Below are 23,070 nucleotides of genomic sequence, written 5' to 3' on the forward strand. Positions count from 1 at the left end.
ATTGTTCTTGAAGAATATACTTCAATCTCATTTTTGAAACCAAATAACGAGACTCTAACAAGGATATTGAAATTAGAAATCATTATGATTGTTTATAATCTTTCAATTCAGTATTGGAGATCTGAGTAAATTTTGATTTAAAGGTGCTCCCATTTCAAAATATTAAACATACTGAAAGTTGAGATAAGGAAATCCTATACGTATTATTAACATTCTGAATCATAGCAGCAGACACAAGTGACTGTAAACGCATTCATATATGCTTACTGTAGTCTATTAGAAGATATATTATCGTAGTGGTTGTTATAATTCCCAGAAATTCTAACTGAAATGCTTCTTAGTGTTGCTTTTAATTGAAGAAAAAAAAATTAACATTTCCCATCTACGACGTAAAAGAATGTAAATTGTCTGAGTAGACTTGATGAACGTGTTTCACGTTAAAACGGTAGTTTATTTACTGAATGTTTTGACATCTGAAATCGTATAGAGAAAATGCTGGCTACTCTGTGAGTTAATAAGTATTATTATTATTCCACTATTCTATTTTTATCTATTCCTTAACTTAAAGGTAATTCAGAAGTCAAAAGTATATGTTTTACTTGTGATACCAAAGAATACATTGATTAAGCTCAAACGTATTGCATATAAGTATATTTTCAACATCTTTGAGTATATGGAATAAAATGATATGACAAAATAACAATGAACTAATATAGGCATAAAATCATTGACCATAACATTAAGGAAACATTGTTCAACATAATTATCTTAACAATAAATAGAAAATAGGTTTAATTAATCTCCATTTCTATTGGATAATGATCACTGACTTGTTTGGCCTGTATCATATAAAGAAGGAAATAAAAGATGACAAATTATTTGTTCGCAAGGAATTTATTTACATGTTAAATATTTCAATGAAATTATAAAGTAGAATATACACTAATACCTAACGGAAAGTATGTACAGATATAATTATATAATGAAGTATGCATATATAATGTGTAGTTGATATTTCTTTGTGTATACTTTTCATTCCACATCATTATCAAACAAAGGAACGTTGAAAACCTGAGAGTATCTGTTGTGAACCACGGGGTGGCTACTCTAATTTCGACCGACTGACCAACTTCATATATCCCAGTACGACCCCAATACTGTTCCCAATCTCCAATATATCAGAACACGAACCGTAGATGGAAATTGTTTATGGGGTCAGGAGAAGAATAAGAATTTACAAACAAATGCATATTTATGCAGTTAGGACTACCGTGAATTTTGACCAATAGGAAAATGACACGTGAAATAAATATTGACCAGTAGGGAAACAACACGTGAAGTAAATATTGACCAATAGGAAAATGACACCATTTGACGTTCGAGGTTAGCATTAGACTTAACAGGATAATTTTTGAGATATTTTTCTGAATATCCCAACAGTATCAAACAGACATTTTTCAGTGGTTTGAATCTACAATGATTTACTCCATTTCTTACTGTGAGTACAATGACTTTAAACAGCTAATTTAAAAGATTCAGACCATGGTAGGAGAAGTGGTTGTACCAATTTCTTTTGGATATACAATTCTGATTTTTCCAGATGTATAGTCATTGATTCGATAATATTATAAAGATGCAATATAACTGCATTTGAGTGCCTTCTACTAACCTTGTAGATGACTTTGAATGCTATTATAATTGTAATTATTATCATCTTGAAAAACAAATATATTTGCGATAGTACAGTTTTCAAGAACAATTCACCAAAAGGAGAACTCTTCGCTGAACGAATCTTTCTTATTTTAAACAAAAAAATGCTTTTTTTTAAAATGAACAATGTGTGATAAGACTAGCGTGAATACTACTAGTCTTGTTATAAAGAAATTCAAGCATTCACTAAATTACATAATGATTAAAGTTTTCCACCTTTATTGATTTTCATAATAGAATTGAAAATGTCTATCCTCACTCTTTATTTATGTAATCATGTTAAGTGCCCTTTTAGTCGATAGACAATAAAATAATATTACAAATCAAAACAACATTAAAATCACATTTAAAAAGGAATAATAATAAGCCTGTCAGGTTTCTTCGATTGAGCTCCTAGAAACATGTGGCACTTATATGTAACTATCATCTATCCCTACATTAAATCACAACTTTCATAGGATAAAAGTTAAAGAAAATTAGACACAGTAAATTCGAAAACACCGTTGGGAGTTTTGAGTTATCTTATTGTGGTCTGCGTAATAATCGTAATCAGTGCCTGGAGACTCCAGATGGCATAATATAAAATTGATTATACTTAACAAAAATATTCCACAATTTTTGTTTCTTAAATAACAGGTTTTAAAATCATTACATAAGTCATCAACGAGCTATACTATCAGTCATTAGCTTTACATCATTTTTAACCCTAAATTTATTTAAACTCAGTATGCTGATGTTTGGTGTGAAAACTTGAGTTGAGCACCATTTGCTCCATATTTGTCTCACGAAAAAATTATCAGTGAAAGAAGTAAGTAAACTAGGAAACTCCACATACATATCCAAGGTACTTGTAAAGTAGTGTATTAATAATCCTCGATATCAGTAATATCGTAGTGAACAAAAAAAGCAGTGGGGACAATTGAATGCATCTAACACAGCATTACAGGACTTGTTAATAAAATCTAACAATCATATAGTAAATACGTAATTTGCAAAATGTCCATCAATTGTCTCAAAATGACCCAGACTTCATTGTTCTTGCATTTTCATACAAATTGCATCCTGTTTCCATTCTTTACTATTCGATCCTCTTGTCCCTCTGCTGCCAGACCTGTCCACGACCAACATCATATACTACTTATGTCAATATAAGTAGCACACACCATATTATTACCAATGTTAGTATAACAATACATTTTAGCATTTAGTACAGATTATTAGTTCCTAAAATGATGTCTTACTTCATATTGTGATCGATTCAACTTGCATTAGATTCATTGTAAATCTAATGCTTATAATATCAGTGATAGCTTGCATTTAAAGCAGTTAATTTGAAACCATCGGTGTGAAGATTTAATAACCAATAATCACTTGAGTGATCAAATAATATCATAACTCCATAAATGAAATGAAAAGCCATATAAACAGACATGGTACCAGGCATAGGTTATACGAACTTTATTTTACTCCGAAATATCCTATGAATTCTTTATTTTAAAGTTGTCTATGTGAAATTTCTCATTTCTTTTCTATGGATATTCATTATAAAAACAAATAAATGTGCATATACACAAATTGTTAAATGTAAACATTAAACGAGGTTTTCCATGATAGTCTAGCTTTAATTGACTCATGCATTCAACCGTTAAATTACCATAATATCCACAAAACCCCTTTCTGGTTATAATCATCATATACTCACTAGTGATTGGCTTCAAGAGGCATTTCCTAGAGTTTTAGTGAGAAGACGTGACCTGTAAAGTTCAACCAGGTCCGTTGTGAGATAGTAACTTGCTGAAGAAAATGGTGGACGGTTGTGCAATTTTGTGGATTGGTTAGCATTAGATATCAGCACCGTTAGATGCCATCTCAATGGTCTAGAGGTTAAACGCTCATGCGCGAGACCGATAGGTTCTATGGTTGAATTCCGCGAACGGGATCGTGGCTGAGCACTGATGATGAGTCCCATACTAAAACGAAACGGCCGTCCAGTGCTTCCAGGTTTTCCATGGTGGTCTAGCTTTGATTGACTCATGCATTCAACTATTAAATTACTATAATATCCACAAAACACTTTCTGATTATAATCTTTACTTTAAAAAGAAAACTATCACAGAATACACATACCAGTTGATTACTAATTTTTAATTCATTTGGAAATTGATAAGCTTTCGTGCTTCCTGGTTTAATTACTTGTTTCATTTGTTTACCATGTGTAATTATTCTATAATTTCAATTATATATTTAAAATAAAATTTTTTTGATTATATGAGTTAGGAAGTAGTGAACTGAGTTGATTAAGCCATAAATAAGGACAAATTTAATTATACTGTATGTATGCATTTATAAGCCATAAAGATTTGTTAGCTTGGTATGAACATTAGCCAGGTTTGAAATATAAATAATGAAAATTAGTAACCATTATAATTACATTATAACTTAATAAAGGTTAGCCCTTTTATTAATAGTAGATATCATTCAAAGATAATTAACTTGAGAGATCAAGTTATCATTATTCAAAATGAAACGATTATTCCTATAGCATATTTTGGTAAATGTAAAAATTCAAGTCACATCATTACTCGATGATCATCTATATCTACGTTTTATATTAGATAATATCAGACAGTGGAGAAAAATGAATATAAACTAATCACATTCATAAGGTTCTTTTAAAGTTATCAAACTAACTTTTCAAATCATTTCTATTAACTTCACAGTAGTTGAGTAGTGAATTTCTGTTAGACGTCAGGCAGGAAAGTTTAGTTTTAAATACCTTAGTAGCGTCAAGTCAAGGAGTTACCTACTAGAGTGAAACTACTGGCTAGTTCTACATGATTATCACTAATTCATTAACTAAAGTTAAACTCTGACAAATTCTCCATTACATACAATTAATCTCCATGAGACCCATATAATAATACTATAATCTTGCTCACTGGTGAATAAACTGAAATTTGATATCTGAAGTTCTAGTGACAAGTCAGAATAGATTGTCCCACGAACCTTATTCTTCAGGGACAGGTTAAAGAAGCCTATAAAAACAAGGTCAATAGATGAAATTTTTCAATTGGTTCAATATTGGTTAATGTAAGCAAATATGTCAATCAATACTTATCAACAGTTCAAAAATCCCCATAGAATATTCAAAAATAAAGAATATTTAAACGAACAATTGTTTTCAATAACGTCATCATCAGGTTCTACAGTTATAAATCCATAATTATTGTGATCTTTTACGAAGCTAATAATAAGGCATACATTAATGGATTTGATAATGTTATATGTTAAAAAAATTTGTGAACGGACTCCCTCTTCATCTTCGCCTGCATGAACATCAATTAGCGGTCAAGCGCCAAGACATGTCCTCACTTATATCAATGCATGTAAACAACTGTAGACACATTCGACTGGAAAAATATGTAGATCTTGGATAGATGCAATTCTAAAGACACCGGAGAATTTTTAGAAGCTTGACACTGAGGTCAATCAACAAGCACATTGAAGTCAATCGAATTAATCAACCGATCAAAAAAATCATGGACAAATATAGGACCAAGAATCAAATCAATGGGAGATACATCCAGAATAAAGAAGTAAACAATGAAAAGTTAAAGGCTGACAATAACCAATGAAGATCGAGGTCTACAGGACAAACTGTGAGTCAGATGTGGATAAATTCGAACATTTCCCTTCTATTTGAATTTTGTGCTGATGATGTCGTTCAAAAGAACAATGAAAGCTTCATAACCAAGCCATCCAGCTCAGAGAACAAAACTCCAACAAAACAGTGAACGTTTGCAACTGTTACAATATAAATACTACAAAATTGTGTTGTTCGTAAGTTAAAAAAAGGTCATTTAATAAAGGTCAGAATGATTTTTATTTATTTTTGTTTATTATTATTATTATAAGCTTTATTCAATATTATATTTTTGGTACAATATAGAATTCTCAGCACAAAGTATTTCAACAAGTTTCCGTTTCTTACTTCTTGGTCGATCCTGACGATAATCCTTGAGTGATCGCCAGTTTGATGTTAGCAGTCCAGTAAATGAACATCTGAATAATGTATATTCTTTTCGCTGCATATTGCCAGCGATCACATTATCTCTTATTGGGCTTTTTGTACGAAAAGTTGTACACTTTTCAGAAATGCACCAGGATATATTATGCGATTAATAGACATAATGATGTATTAAAACAAACAAAAATAGATAATTTGTTGAAATATCTAGATGGCAGGAACAGGCAACGTAGATGCTCAAGTAGGCCGCCTATCTTGTAATAAAGTGTCAAGCCATAATCAATATAATAGTTACATAATAATCGTTCACTCAAATATTTTGTTTTTAATATTTCTCATGCTGAAATCTAGTGTATTAATCCAAATGAAGTGAATTTTTCGTTCACTTGGTCTGATTCCTGATAATTTACATGAAAGTAACCTTGAAAATTTGTTACTAGAACCTGATAATTAGTACAATTCATTCACAAAGTGATATTTATGTTCCTATATATCACTAATAGTGATGATAAAATATACACACTAGTAAACGTATATGTTTGTATGGAAAACAAAATCCAATGAATTTTAACCATGATTAATACTTATGATATGCATAATTTCTTAGCGAAATATCAACTTTAAAACATAATCAAAATAAATGATAAACAATAATTTGAGAACTTTACCTGTCATATGCACAATCACCTTTACCTAAAGTTGTATCATATTTATCAGGAATAGCCCAAATGAATTCTGTATCCTTTCGTAAATGAAGTTGTGACATTTTCTTTTTGGATAGATAACCACAATCAGCATTCATATCACCCAAAATAATAAGATTCTGAATAGAAATATAAATTTTAATATTGGATAAGCGTTGAAAAAAATGAGCTTGAAATAAACTTACGTTCATTATTACATACCTTGTCATAAATGTGAATTATTGATTGTATATGTTACAGGTTTATAAAACGAAACAATTATGAATTATCACTTCTATGGAAGTTTCGATAGAGTGACTTTTAAAAAAATAAAAGCCCATTATAATATATTAATATTTGACCATTTTTAACGATATACAATTATAATTAATGGTCATGATTTACTTCCGAATTATTTGATGTGCCAACTTGTTTAAAGAAACCGATTTGATAGATTTTTGTTTGAGATCATGAATCAATCGATATTAGACCACCATCAAAGACCTGGAAGCACCGGAGGGCTTGTTCGTTCTAGTATGGGTTTCCTCAGCAGCGGGCAGTCACGATGCCACATGCAGGACTCGAGCCCAAGACCTATCGGTCTCACGCGCAAACCATCAGACCACTGAGCCGGCATCCAACGATGTTAATGTCTAGCTTCAATCAATCCACGAAATCGCGCGACCATCTACTATCGTCTGAGAGAAATACCTACCTCTACCTGACATGAATTAGCTCCACTGGCCACGGCTTCTCTGAAGAAAGGGCTTACACCAAGTCACGAAACGTCAGAAATACAATCTTTTTACTCATTGGTATATAATAAAAAACATTTATTATAAACTAATTTGAGTTCTGGACTGCTGAAATAAATAAATTCATTTAATAACGCATATTGCTCAGAGGCTCCATCATCATCTGTACGTATAAATAAAGGTAGCTTATAAATAAATCAGAAATTCTTATCAAAAGGAAGAATATGTGACAATTATAAGTTCGTAGGTATCAGTCCCAAGGTTTGACTTGATAGTTTCCAATAAACTGACTATTAGGTAGATTTTTATTAAGTAAAATAATATATTCGTAATATCCCAATCAGTAGAATTTTTTAAAATTCATTGATGATTATGGTTTTTGAAACATTACAGAAATGTGAGCAAAAAGAAGTTACTGATCAAAACGCCAGATCTAAGTTTATACTCAAGTATAGTGATTAGGTATATATAAGTCACTAAGCAAAAGTGAATAGCAGATAGTTGATTGCACTAACCTGTGTTTTCCACATTTTCATAACTTCTTTAGCAAAAGCGTAAAGTTGATTAGCTTCTTGAACAACACTGTCTGGATCCAAATGTACAACAATCAAACCAAACATATTTATGGCTTAAATTGTAAGGCAAAATATAAGGGAAATTAATAAAGGTTCTTTGAATGTACCAGAATGTTTCATATATATTTGTACAGCCATTGGTGGTCTTTCGAAAAGATTTTTCTGATGTGAAAATATTACCATTTCTTCAATCCTAAATAAAGCAGGCCTAAGAACAGTGAAATTCACATTATATTTTTATACATTTTAAATAATTTGATGATTATTAAAGAGTGAAAGCTTTTCATTTTCCAAACTATGTTGTATCATGAGCAAGGAAATGAGGAACATTACTTTATGTTGAACCAACATAAATATAAACCTAAAGCAAAAAGAAACGCGAAAATGGTTTGACTCCTAACTATTGGTTAACATGCTAAAACAAATTATATCAAACACTAGACTAAGTGACTTAGTGGAAGACTGTTTAAGTGGTAAATAAATTCATGCATGAAAATAAGCCTTAATCGCTTTATTCACATTTTTGTATCACTAAAAGTCTCCAACTCATTAGCTTAAAAACAAAGAGAATTCAGTGAGGAAGATTTTCTTTTCGACGAAATCATTTACTTAAGCTGTACATATGTATTTATAATTGCGTGATAAATATATGTCTATAAAAGGATAGAAAAGATTGCGTAATAAAGGGATTGGAGACTAACTAGAGAACGAGGTCGCGCAACAATAAGGGGGTTAGAGAAAAACAGAAGGAAGGGTAATAACTTACGGATGAGAATTATGAAAGATAATTGTCTGTTGTGAGATATCAGCTCACTGAAGACAATGGTATATGGTGGCGCAACTTCGTGGATTGGTTGAAGTTAGACATTAACACCGCTGGATGCCGGCTCAGTGGTCTAATGGTTAAGTGCTCGCGCGCGAAGCCAGTGTGTCCTGGGTTCGAATCCCGTGGCGTGCGGGATCGTGGATGCGCATTGCTGAGGAGTCCCATACTAGGACGAAACGGCCGTCCAGTGCTTCCAGCTTTTCAATGGTGGTCTACTTTCAACTGACTCATGATTTCATTCTGTGAAAATTTCTAAAATCTCCACAAATCCCTTCTGATGATTAATAATCATAAAAAATTGTTACAGGGTAATAATAACAATTGATTACGGTTACTAGTCTCCAACTTACAATTACAACATATATTTAATATACGTCAAAATTTTTGGAGACCTGATCAGGATCCTAACCGAAAATATTACAAGCAAGATATACTACCTATCTTAAAATATTTTATTGTTTTATGATCCAAGAATGAAAATAATTATATATGTATTGGAAATGAAGTGTCATAGTTCTCACCGATGATTCCATATTAACCAAACCATATTTTGAACCTAAAATCTGAAAACGATGAACAAGTTGTATGTACCCGGTTAATAGAATGACTGAATAAATTAATATTTCACATCACTTCTGGAATTACAATATCCATCGCCCTTCTATGACTTTGTGATGGAATTTGTTGAGCCGCAAAAATGGTGTCACAATTATTACCATGTAAAAACGTATTCTATGCGGGAATTTCGAATTAATAAAATATTAGACGGAATATTCAGTAACCGTCAACATAAATCCATCAATTACTACTTAACAAAAAGAAAGAACATTTGCTCAATATAACATATTTATAAAAAAATACTATGTTCACCAAACGTAAAAATGTATCCAAGTAACCTAAGATACAAACAAGTAATTCTCAACGGTGTGACTGCAAACTGAGATATGTAATTAATTCCCTCCAAGTTATCACCATGAAATCTAATTTTAAAAGCTTTTATTAATTAAAAAAAAACAATTAGTGACCATCAGGATAACTTTTCCTATTGAACTGATTTTTATAGACACTAATCGATTTCAGCTGGTAAATCACTGATTAACGAACATTTTATAAGGATCTTTTCTACAATAAATATTCAAAACTCAGGAAATTCGTATTCTGTGACAAAACAGCATTAAAGCTATTGAACAGGAACCAGTTATTTTACAATGTCAATAATGTAGTAAAATAATAAATATCGTCTATGCATCACTGTTTTACTCTTAATATACATTACACAATAGATCATAGATACAAAACAGAAATCACCAACTGAGATGAAGATATTTTCACAAAAACTACGTGAACTATAATTCATCATTATTCGGATTCAAGTAGGAATTTTATATGCACTTCAAAATCTCACTTGTAGATTAGTCCATATTGTTCTTTTGACTGCGTTCTACCAAGTTTCTCACTTAATTTCGATTTGTAAATACCACCCGCATATCTAAAAATACGCAGTTTAAGTTGACACTGAATAATTTTAGCGCTAACTCATTCAATTCATTGACGAGGTGTTTGAATGAAGTTTCGCTGGCATCACGAATTTCTTGAATAGCAACTAAATCATATCTAGATAAAATCTAGAAATTTGTATTATTTCTGGAATCTCAAGCAACCATACAAACCTGGACCAATACCTTCAAAACAACTTTTTGAGAAACTTTCTTTCGTCCAAATACTTGAATATTGAATGATCCAATTTTAATGCATTCGATATAAATTAGTATATATAATATCAGAATTATGACAGGTCTATGCATCAGAACAATCTGTTCATTAAGTCTTTGTTAATCTTGAATGATTTCCCGTATATACGAAATTCGATTAGTTTGGGTGAATATCTATTGGATATTGAAGTATGTCTGTAGTATATATATATCAGACAAAATGACTATTCCATACCAAAACACAATTTACTGTCTTGTTTGTTAACTCATTCTGTTGTGTGTACTACCGATTTCGACAGATACAAGTAGTATGTATCATTATTTAGAAGTGAAGTGCCGGATAGCAGAGAGTTAAGAAGATCGAAGAGAAGAGAACGAGAACAGAGAATGATTTGTGTGGAAGCGAAGGAACAATGATGTCCGAGACAACTGAGTGACATTTTGCAAATAAAATATTTCCTGTATGGTTTTCAGATTTTACTAAGAGATCCTGAAATTTTGTATTAAATACATTCAGTTGTCCCGACTGGAGTTTCCGTTCACTACAATTCGAATTCAAAGATGACGAAGAAAATAAAGCAAGAGAATGGATCATGAATATCTTAAAAGTTCATTTAATAGAAACGATTTGTTCAGAAGTATTGATTTAGCAAAATTACGTTTAAATTAAACACTACACAGAAAAATTCTCTGTGTAAATGTGAATAAAAAATCTAACTCTGTATAGCTTTGGTGATTTGTTTCATAATTTACCCAATATTAACGGGTTTAATGTAATCACAACTCGTATTGTAGTGCGAATAATTTGTATTTATATTTGTGTTACATTATTTATTTAAGTTAAAATTCATTTGTAGTTTGTTTGAAATAAATTCCTCTTCAAGACATTGATACATGGTGACTGACTTATGAAATATGATCTTGTGTCTACACATCAATATCGTTTAAATATATACATCTGTTTTATTTCATATATCTGATGATTCCAATGAATATTGTTTAATTTTTGTTAAGTTAAACAGACTCACCTTTATACTCATCTTTGAAAATGTAAAATATTTGAGCAAACAATTGTTTTCTACAAAACTGACATAAGACTACACGTCAATAAATCTATAATTTTCATGTTTCGATCACTAACTGGTTCTTGATAAACTATCACTGGAAAGCTGTAAGCACTCGACGTTCGTTTCGTCTCAGTACGAGACTTCTGAGAAGTGAATACTTTTAACTTTGCCTCCGAGAATTGAACTTTGGAACTTCGGTTTCTCGTATAAACGCTTCAAATCCAAATATACAAAATGGCGGATAGTGATGTTACGGCTTAAATTCAGTCACTTCACGAGACTGCGCAAACATTATCCATCTCATCAGGATGGTTACTGTCTCATACTTGGAGTGATTGAACTCCCTTGACAATAGCTTCTCAACAGAACCCCGGGAACTTTATCTAGAAGCTAGTGAACGACGTGCACATAGTTTACATAAGTATGCAAATACTTGAGGAGTTTTTCAAATTTTCATGGTTTCAATGACGAACTGAATCTAACCGGACCACTGTTAAATATAACCGGGAATTAATTGAAGTAGAGTATTAATAGCGTTAAATGTTTGTCTGTAGTGAACGAGGACTTGGTGCAAACAACTAATTAGTTGCTTAATACAAATTACGGAATGTGTTCATAAAATATAAAAAACCATACAATACATACTTCATTTTCACAGATTAAAAAAAGTCCTCGATTAACCTTTAGGCTACGGTGTTCATAATACCTTGGAAGCAGTCACCACACCAACTGTCTTAATTTTAAACTTGCTTCAATTTTGTGTGGTGACTGCTAAACTGATAAATATATAAACATTAATAAAATTCAACTTTATTCGAAATATATATGATACGTTTATCAGTCATCTAAGAAGATGGCAAGACAGACAAGTGAATGAACCTAGTAGTCATACCTTAATATCTGACCAGCACATCGTGTAGACAAAATAGTTGACGAGTATACACAAATTACTCTAATCAGTGACGATCGTAAATAATTTGCATACCGAAAAAGGATCAAGCTCATTTATTCGGAAGTTGCGAATTGCATAGATTCTATAATTTGTGATGCGAACAACAAAATCAAAACATACGTAACTGTTGTTATAAATGATTTTATTTAGCGGTTAGACGAAAGATTTATACTTTTGTCTAATAAAAAATCATAACATAAGAAATAGGATTATTCGAAGAAAAATGACCTCACACTTGCATCGGTTGACAAAATATTCTCCTGCTAGAGAGTAGAATATAGAAATGTGAAAATAATCAATATAATAACAAACCGATAATAAACTGTTGTTCATTTGAGTTATCAATTCCATTTTCAATCCTCGTGGTACTTCCTACATTTTGTTTTCGTACTACATAGTAGACGTAATCATTGAAATATCACTGTGTCTTAGTCATTCGATCCATCTAATCATATAAGCAATATTCATATATTAGAAGTGACTCTGTTTATCGGTATTGTCAAAATGAACGTATATAAATCACATCACTTACCAACACTTTTATTATTATTATTAATGGCTTTATTCAATATTATATTTTGGTACAATATAGAAACCTCAGCACAGGGTATTTCAACAAGTTTCTTACGCAAAAAAAACAAAGACAAAAAAGGATTTTAAAAAAACCGAAAAAAAACTGTACAACTTTTCAAATAAGAGACATGTTAAGAATGCAGGTTATTGACTAATTCAACTCTAACAACCTGTTCTTCAATAAGTATATTTGCTAGGTAAGGTATTATAGAACTTTTATACCTTTGCTTCCGTGCATCGATTTTAATGTATTGACGTCTCGTTCCACCAGAAGATATACAACGAGGAAGATATGAATGGGGCGATGGTTAGTATCTGATAACATGTGTCAGGAGTTCGCAAGACTTTAGGTGTCTATCCACGATCATATTAATGATGACCTTGAAAGATTCACCACACACCTTGCTAACTGCATTCAGCACCCTCGGCAATACAGTAAAGTCTTTTCTCAAAAGCTCGGGAAACTAATGGAGAACAGTAAAGAATAATAGGTAATATACAAGAATTAACAAATTGTAAGAATAAATGACGAGTAATCCCAAGAGCATACAATCTCTTTATGTAGTAAGTCAGACGGAAAACCTTCCTCGAGAAGACCAAGAGAGATCAGCGGAAGAGGTAACATCAAGATAATTGACCTTCGACACTGTGTTTATCAAAGAGTATCCAATGGTACTAGCATTATGGGATCTAAAAATGGCGTTTAGATGCCGTTCATGTCTCATGCTAAAGTTAACAACTTGGCATTTAGACGGATTAAGTATAAGACCATTACCAACAGACCAACAATCAATACGAGACAAAAATTCATTCATTTCTATGGGATGTAAAGAGGAAGAGATAGGCATACATACAGTGAGATCATCCGCATATTTCACAAAAGTGTTTTCTGTGAAAGATGGCAGATCATGCAGAAAAATATAAAAAAGAAGAAATGAGAGAACAACTCCTTGTGGTACACCTTCATGAGCAGTAGAGACTCTGAACACTTTCCTCCAAATACAGTGTACTGTTCCCTTCCAGAGAGGTTGGAACATAGCCAGTTGGTTATCCAGCTGTCAGTGTTGACGCTGAATAACTTGTTAAGTAAACTTTGTCTTGGTATAGAATCAAAAGCTGAATTATAGTCCAGAAAAGCATATCGAACATACTTCTGACGGCATCTAAGGTGCTTCTTTTGCATCTGTAAGCAAACTGATACGGATCAATATGCTCTTTTATCGCTGTCTAAAATGGAAGTACTAATAATTTTTCCATTGTTTTGAGGAAGGGTGAAGTTATTGCAATAGGTCTAAATTTCACATTCTTACCACCAGATACTTTCTCGGGTACAGGGATTATCTTTATCTTTCTCCACATTTTCGGTATGAGATTAGATGAGAAGGATCTGTTAAAGATAGTCGTGAATGGATAACATAGAAAGTCAGCGCACTGTTTAAAAAGGAGGTTTGGGATACCATCAGGTCCTAAAGATCATACTAATATACAGAGATAAAATTAAGCAAATCTTCGTAATTTAAAATGCCTTCAACATTTTATTCAGGGTAAGTCGCTGTTGGGCATGGGGTTAGCGTCCCCATCCCGTAGAAAACTAACTCGCTAAAAAAACGCTTACCAGAAAAAATAATCCAAACCATTTTAACTCTGCCCTGGGAATTAGAAGGTCTTCATTTAGAAGAATTATGACGCTTCATGGTGAAAGCCGAGTTCATTCGGAAGCCACGAGGCCGATGCCCCTTCTAACAACCAGAGCAAAAAATTTTATAGGTACATGGAACGTTCGAACAATGTGGGAAACCGGGAAGACCAGTCAAATATCAATGGAAATGAGGAGATACAACTTGGCAGTACTGGGAATCAGCGAAACCCACTGGACCCAAGCTGGACAGAAAAGGCTAGCTACGGGAGAGATGCTGCTATACTCCGGTCACGAAGAGGACAATGCTCCACACACTCAGGAAGTCGCTCTTATGCTGTCCAAAGTAGCACGAAATGCACTTGTAGGATGGGAATCTCACGGATCCAGAATCATCAAAGCATCATTCAAAACAAAGAAGGAGGGGATCTTAATGAATATTATCCAATGTTATGCACCCACCAATGATAGCAACGACGAAATTAAAGATCAATTCTACGAGCGGCTGCAGTCAATCATTGAGAAATGCTCAAGAAAGGACCTCACCATTCTGATGGGAGATCTAAATGCCAAGGTCGGAATAGACAACACTGGATATGAAGATATTATGGGACGACATGGACTGGGAGAGAGGAACGAAAATGGAGAAAGATTTGCAAATTTGTGTGCATTCAACAAATTAGTCATAGGAGGCACAATATTTCCACACAAACGTATACACAAGGCTACATGGATCTCACCGGACCACACTACAGAGAACAAGATAGACCATATTTGCATAAAAAAAATTCCTAAGGACAATGGAAGATGTGAGAACCAGGAGAGGAGCTGACGTAGCTTCAGATCACCACCTAGTTGTAGCCAATTTAAAACTGAAGCTAAAAAAGAACTGGACAAGTGGACAAACAGCAATACAAAGGTTCAATACAGCCTTCCTTCGAGATACTGACAAACTCAATGAATTCAAGATAGCTCTCAACAACAGGTTCCAAGCCTTACAAGATCTACTGAAAGAAGAAGAAACTACTATGGAGGTCAACTGGAAAGGCATCAAGGAAGCATTAACTTCAACGTGTCAAGAGGTTCTGGGCCTAAAGAAACACCATCATAAGGAATGGATCTCTACAGAAACACTGGACAAGATCAAAGAAAGGAAGAACAAGAAGACAGCAATTAACAACAGCCGAATACGAGCAGAGAAAGTCCAAGCACAAGCTGAATACATAGAAGCAAACAAGCAAGTGAAGAGGAGCATTAGAGCCGACAAGAAGAAATACGTGGAAGAATTAGCAACGACGGCAGAAAAAGCTGCTAGAGAAGGAAATATGAAACAGCTTCACGATACAACGAAGAAACCAGCAGGGAAATACAGTAAACCAGAGAGACCGGTCAAAGACAAAGAAGGCAAGCCAATCACTGAAATTCAACAACAGCGAAACAGATGGGTAGAATACTTCGAGGAACTCCTGAATAGGCCGACTCCAATGAATCCACCGGAAATCGAAGCAGCACACACAGATCTTCCTATAGATGTCAATCCACCAACTACGGAAGAAATTAGAATGGCCGTCAGACAAATCAAGAACGGGAAAGCAGCAGGACCCGACAACATACCAGCTGAAGCACTGAAATCAGACATCGAAGCAACCACAAGCATGCTTTATCTTCTATTCAAAAAGATTTGGGAGGAGGAACAAGTGTCGATGGACTGGAAAGAAGGACACCTCATCAAGATTCCAAAGAAAGGAGATCTGAGCAAATGTGAAAACTACAGAGGCATTACACTACTGTCAATACCAGGGAAAGTCTTCAACAGGGTGTTGCTGAACCGGATGAAGGATGCAGTAGATGCCCAACTTCGAGATCAACAAGCTGGATTCCGAAAGGATCGGTCGTGCACAGACCAAATTGCAACACTACGGATCATCGTCGAACAATCAGTTGAGTGGAACTCATCACTATACATCAACTTCATTGATTATGAAAAGGCATTCGACAGTGTAGATAGGAGGACATTATGGAAACTTCTTCGACACTACGGAGTTCCTGAGAAGATTGTCAATATTATCCGGAGCTCATACGACGGACTACAGTGCAAAGTAGTGCATGGAGGACAGCTGACAGATGCATTCCAAGTAAGGACCGGAGTCAGACAAGGCTGTTTACTCTCTCCATTCCTCTTTCTTCTGGTGGTCGACTGGATTATGAAGACCTCAACATCTGAAGGAAAACACGGAACACAATGGACAGCTCAGAACCAATTAGACGATCTGGACTTCGCAGATGACCTAGCCCTCCTATCACGTACACGTGAACAGATTCAGATGAAGACAGCCAGTGTAGCAGCAGTCTCTGCATCAGTAGGCCTCAGCATACACAAAGGGAAAACCAAGGTCCTCAAATTCAAAGCGGAGAACAGCAATCCAATCACACTTGATGGCGAAACTCTGGAAGATGTAGAGTCCTTCACATACCTGGGCAGCATCATCGATGAACAAGGAGGATCCGATGCAGACGTAAAGACGAGGATCGGCAAAGCAAGGGTCGCATTCCTACAATTGAAGAACATATGGAACTCAAAACAACTTTCAACCAATATCAAAGTGAGAATCTTCAATACGAACGTCAAGGCAGTTCTACTGTATGGAGCTGAAACTTGGAGAACTACAACAACCACAATCAAGAAAGTACAAGTATTTATAAATAACTGTCTACGCAAGATACTCAACATCCATTGGCCGGATACCATCAGCAATAGCCTACTGTGGGAGAGAACAAACCAACTTCCAGCTGAAGAAGAAATTAGGAAAAGACGATGGAAATGGATAGGACATATATTACGCAAATCGTCAAACTGCATCACGAGGCAAGCTCTAACTTGGAATCCTGAAGGGAAGCGGAAAAGAGGAAGGCCAAAGAACACATTGCGTCGGATAATAGAAGCAGATATGAAAACGATGAATTACAACTGGACGGAGCTCGAAAGGATTGCCCAGGACAGGGTTGGATGGAGAATGCTGGTGAGCGACCTATGCTCCTTCACGAGGAGTAACAGGCGTAAGTAAGTAAGTAAGTCGCTGTGATATATTTCGTAGTTAGCTATATATGAGTTGTATTCCACACTAAAATGACTAGTGACCTTAATATGCAGACCAAAATCGTTGTTCGACAAATTTATTCAATAATTTTTTTTATAAGCAAAGATGGATAGTGGCTAGCAGTGGAATCCAGGATGCGTGTCTCGTCCTATTCGGGCTAGTGACTAAGAGATATTTTTTCAGAAGTAATCAATTTCTAAAAGAAAAAAATTAAATAAGTTAATTTACATTCTCAATAATTCTTACTGTTCGCTACAAATTTTCTATTGGAATAGTTTGACAAATTTGTTCACCTAATTCTTTATAGGTTTGAATACAGAATTTGTTTGTAAGTAAAAAGTGAAGTAAACTTATTCCGGCAATAAAAGCACCACATTTACCTTGTAAATTAATATAGTTAATTAAAGAAAATTCTGATTAGTAAGTCAACGAATGTCGTCCCAGATAATTCCTCGGTGTGCATTATTTGCCGACGCTGGGACTAGTTGGAAAAAGCGGAGAGGTGGTCAGTGTTTGACATGGTGTCGTAGTATGAAAGAAAGCTGCAAAGGGCTGGCTTCTGTTGGCACTTCACGACTCCCTTAGCTGGGGTTCGAGAGATGGTGCAACACAGTGTCTAGAGACGTTATCAGATATGGCTCAGAATAGAAGCCAGTGGCGATCCTGCTGTAAAATTCTTTTACTTTCCCCATAAAAAGTGGTTGTAAATTCCTTAACTGACGGAATTCTTTCCGGTTGTACCTTTCCGTTTCCCGCATTATTATTATTAAACCACTATACACTAATCTGTGGTCGTTATTGTTCTTCTTCTTCATCTTTTTTTTCTTATACGCACCTTACCTTCTTTTTCTCTTCCCATTTTCATTGTTTTGTGTGCCGCATATATATCTGGTGTCCCCTTGTACCAATATTTATGTGTTCAAATAAATAAATAATAAGTCTAAATGTAGTGAACGAAGACTTGGTGAGGATTACTAATTTATTGTTTATTACAAAATTATAGTTCTTTCGTGAAATGTGTAAACTATACATTGAATGCTTCATTTTCAAATCTTCTATCAATTGTCCTCTATATTCTTCATGATTCTTCCAATTCTTTTCTGTTTGTTTTTTTCAGTTCAATTTTCTCAACTTTCTGTGACAGGCATTCCACTTCTTAATGGTGTTACATACTACTTATGTCGACAGAAATAAGTAGCATATACCACACAATTATTAGGCATAAATTGATTTGTTGGAAGACATTATGCAATCAAAGATAACTGAAAAACAATAGACTAAATTATTTTCAGACATAATTTTCAACATTTCACCACTTACTGTTTATGTAAAGAATAATTACATAGACTTTATAAATCATTAAGAGTGTTTTTATTCCAAGGATAGTAGACCATTATTTCGTCGTTAATTAAGAGAAAAAACAAATCACTGGTATTTATTGAATAAGTAAAACGCTGTCAAATATCAGCGGTATGGAATATAATTACTGTGTTGATAGAGTAAATGATCTAAGTATATTCAGTGTATAAATAAGAATCACTATAGACCAACACGTTGAATAGTTATCTATTACGAATTTGGATTTGAACGTAGTGATAACATGCCATGAGTAAGTAAAATTGTGAGATAATAAAAGGACTTGATTATGAAAAGAAGCTATTCAGGATCTAAGGTATAAAGGTACAGTTGCCAGTTATTTGAATTGACGTTAGTAAAACAAAATTAAAAGTTGGTAATAGTTTATTTGCCAAAGAAGTGTTCGATTTTATGACTTTGTAAGCATTTAGGTTGTAGAGGGTTTTGAATGTTATTAAAATCATGAACCGATCTAGAGCAGATAAGCACTGAAAATCATCCCAATTTGTGGACTCTTCAGCAGTGTGAATCCACAATGCTGTAAACAAAAATTGAGTCCACGATGTTCAGTCTGGTGCCCAAACGGCTAACTCTTAGACAGCAAACTTTAAGTGTTATTTCTAAAATTTCTTATTGGCATTTTTCTATCTCTGAATTTTCTTTCATATTCTTATCAAATAAACATGATATTATTACGTACAAAGGTATAGACTGCTAACTGTTCAATAACATTTACCTGGTCTCATATAAATGGAAAATTGAGTTACCAGAAGTGGGATGTTTCTTCAAATTAATGACACTTGTTGTTCTAACATGTACGTATCAGACATTTGTTTGTATTTTGTCATTACTATCAACACATTAACACTTTCTCATTACCCAGTTACGGAAGATTATAATTAAATCTTAGCTTAACAAGGAAATATTCAATGGAGAAAAACTGACTTAACTCACAAATAGGAGTCGCATTATCGGTACCAAGTCTCTGAAATACGACAATTAATAACATCAATTCTACAATTTTGATTATTCTAGTCTTATTCTAAATGGATTGATTGCTTAATATATGAAACATACGAATAATTTAAGCAATTCTGAGTGCTGAATCGCATCACATAAAGAAAAAATCTCCACTTCCCAATGAAATTGGGAAATGAAACTATTATTCTCTCGAATCAGTCAAGCACTGCATAAGAAGAACAGTATATATATGTATGGCCTCACATCTAAATGAACATCTTAAAGTACCCAACCTTTGTATGCTTTTACATTTTAGTACTGACCTCATCTAGTCAAAAATGAACAAAAAATTTGTACATCAGCTTAAGATGTTTTTGATAAAATGAACTTTATAGTATTTGGTTCTTTTAATCAAATATGTGAGTTCATAATACAATCAACTTCATAGACTGGTAAAGAATTTGTGCTTTTTGAAGAAATGATCTTGCGGATTTTGAGTTGAATCGATCAAGTACCGACTAAATATACACTACCATAATATATTGTGATGGCCAGTTACATAATATTCACTATTTATATGAACTTAAGATGGAAAATCCAGTTTATTACCATTGTGAATAACATATTAATCTTTCTACTGGATAACAGATTAATATGAATACACTTATTTTTGTTTAGTTTTAAACTGTTATGTTAGATCGGATTTCATTTTGTTCCCGTTAAATATCATCTTTTAAACTAGATTTATACTGAAATGGAAACATAGTGCAGATTAAATAACTGACATCAAAGAGCCTTAGCAATAAGTATGCCTTGAGAAAATTTATTGTACATGGTTATTATAAAACAGACAATTATATGCAATTAATTCAGAAAGGATTATATTGTGCATGTATTTGATGGTTAATAATATGTAATTGGATAATGTACCATTGTCTTCTTACATTTAACAAAATATCAGTGTTAATACTCTGAAAATAGATTGATGTTAATAAAATGAATGAACGTGGTTAGTTATTAATTTCAAAACCAGTGTCTTGAAAGTTTATTCATGTCATAAAACATGCCATTCGTCTTTTTGGTCTCGCTTTAAAAAGATCATTTTTTTAACTCGGATACGAGAACATATCCCAGCCTGGTTCTATAAGGGTGAAAGGAAAGCAGTTAGGAGTTCTATACTTGGACACCTAATCGACTATAACCATTCAACAGATCCACAAATTGACTTTAAGGTTGTTTATATGATTCGTTCAAATCTACCTAGATTTCTTCGTATCCAACTTTTAAAAATAGCCGAAGCTCTTGCCATCCAGGAGCTTAAACCAAAACTATGCGTACAAAAGAAGTACGTATTATCGTTATCGTTACCTTGGCCTTAATTAGTTTGATTATCCTACTATTAATGTTATTATTATTATTATTATTATTATTATTATTATTATTATTATTATTATTACTGCATTCCCCCTTTACTTATGTCTTATATTCTCATTGTTTTATTCATGAACGCTCATCATATCAGTTTATTTTTGTACACCTCTATGACCTTTAATTACTATATCAAAAACATTTTAATCATCTTATTATAATCACTAAATCTATTGTTATTGTTATTATTCATATTACGTAATCTAGTATTATAACTTTTTTATTAACTGTGTTCACATTTCCTCACGGAATTAGTACTTTTACAAAAACAAAATTTTCATATATATACGATTGTACAGCTTGATAATAAATTCGTTGAAAAGAGATCCCTTCGCTGAAATTCGTGTTTTAGATTCAAAACAAACAAGTTTAGAATATATTCCCTAAAACAGTTTTATTTTCTAAATTCAAATTCTAAATAAGTGGTCAGTTTTCATATCCAGATATAGAACATACGAATGGTGAAAAAAAAACATTTTTCCATTTCATCAAGTTCCGTCTAATCTATTCATTATTTAATGTTAGTCTATGGAGTACTTCCAAGATCTTTAATTATCACATCAAGCACTGTATATCTAAATGTTTGTTTACACACGCACAACAAAAAATACTGGTGTATATTGTCTGAAATGATCATTTCAGTTTTAACCATAAAATTTGTCTTTCCATTAAAAACTGAAGTGATGGATTAATCGAACATTTAATTCGCATTAATAAGATGGTATCTTGAGTTTATTTTCAACAGACAGTTCCTGTTTCTTTCGATTTATTAATCATTAATTTAAATCGATCTAATATTGATTTCCTCGTATTATGGTATTCGAGATTCTTAATATCTTAAAAAATCAATATGCATTATCATAAAACATTTAATTAATAAACTGATATTTCTATAAAACATTATAAATTTAACTGTAAAAGCAGCACTGATCAAACTTCAAAGTGAGTATGGAAAACAAAACAATATGATGACAATCTGTTGTCAATTGCTTTAAACAATCTGTTGATATTACATACTGAACTTTTATGTAAAAAACTATTTCTTTCCCTAAATGTGAATATTGTATTAATTTAAGCTCAGGAACCATGTGGGTTTCATATAACAGTTATGCCATAAATATTTCACTCAAAAACAACAGTAGATGCACTTCATGTTGGAATTAATTCAAAAGTCGCCATAGAGGAAACCATCGAATGCAGATGAAGACATTTATTGAGTCTTTTTGAATGAATCGAAATTTTTCTTATCAGATGACATAGAGATCTATAGAAAAGCATTATGTATCTATTCTAAAAACACCGAAGACCTTTTTCTCAAATTTAATCTGCACTGAAATTCATCAAAATGTATATTTAATCCAATGAGTAAATATGCATAATCTTGTGCAAATAGTTAATGTGAACACCAAAGTTTTGAAGCACATCATAATGTACACATATATTGTTGCAATTATGGAGAAAATTTACAACTCAGATGTTTGTGTTTGGTGATGTTATGTTTACTGAACGAGATAATATAATTGGGGAGTTTTCATGTGTAATTAATTGTTGATATTGTTTTCAATATCTCCAATAAATGCTGTGCAACACAACCATTTAATTCAGAAAACCTAACACTAGAGATAATGTACACTTGGTTTGTAAAAAGTGCGATGTTCGCAAGTGATTTAGAAGTTCAGTTATTACAGTCTAATCAACTATTTAAATAGGTT

General features: G+C 33.0%; 1 protein-coding gene across 1 annotated transcript; it reads right to left on the reverse strand.

Annotated features, from left to right (window-relative positions):
• Positions 1-791: 791 nt before the first annotated feature.
• DNASE1 (Deoxyribonuclease-1) lies at positions 792-12,005 on the reverse strand (the record flags this gene model as incomplete). Its single annotated transcript, XM_012938893.3, has 9 exons — positions 792-839; positions 3,838-3,934; positions 6,406-6,560; positions 7,691-7,803; positions 7,858-7,958; positions 9,982-10,065; positions 10,113-10,201; positions 10,247-10,403; positions 12,001-12,005. The coding sequence occupies 9 exons, from the start codon at positions 12,003-12,005 to the stop codon at positions 792-794; spliced, it is 849 nt and encodes a 282-aa protein (XP_012794347.2).
• Between the last annotated feature and the right edge of the window lie 11,065 nt (positions 12,006-23,070).

This window comes from Schistosoma haematobium, chromosome 2 (assembly GCF_000699445.3).
Source record: "Schistosoma haematobium chromosome 2, whole genome shotgun sequence".
Classification (NCBI taxonomy): domain Eukaryota; kingdom Metazoa; phylum Platyhelminthes; class Trematoda; order Strigeidida; family Schistosomatidae; genus Schistosoma; species Schistosoma haematobium.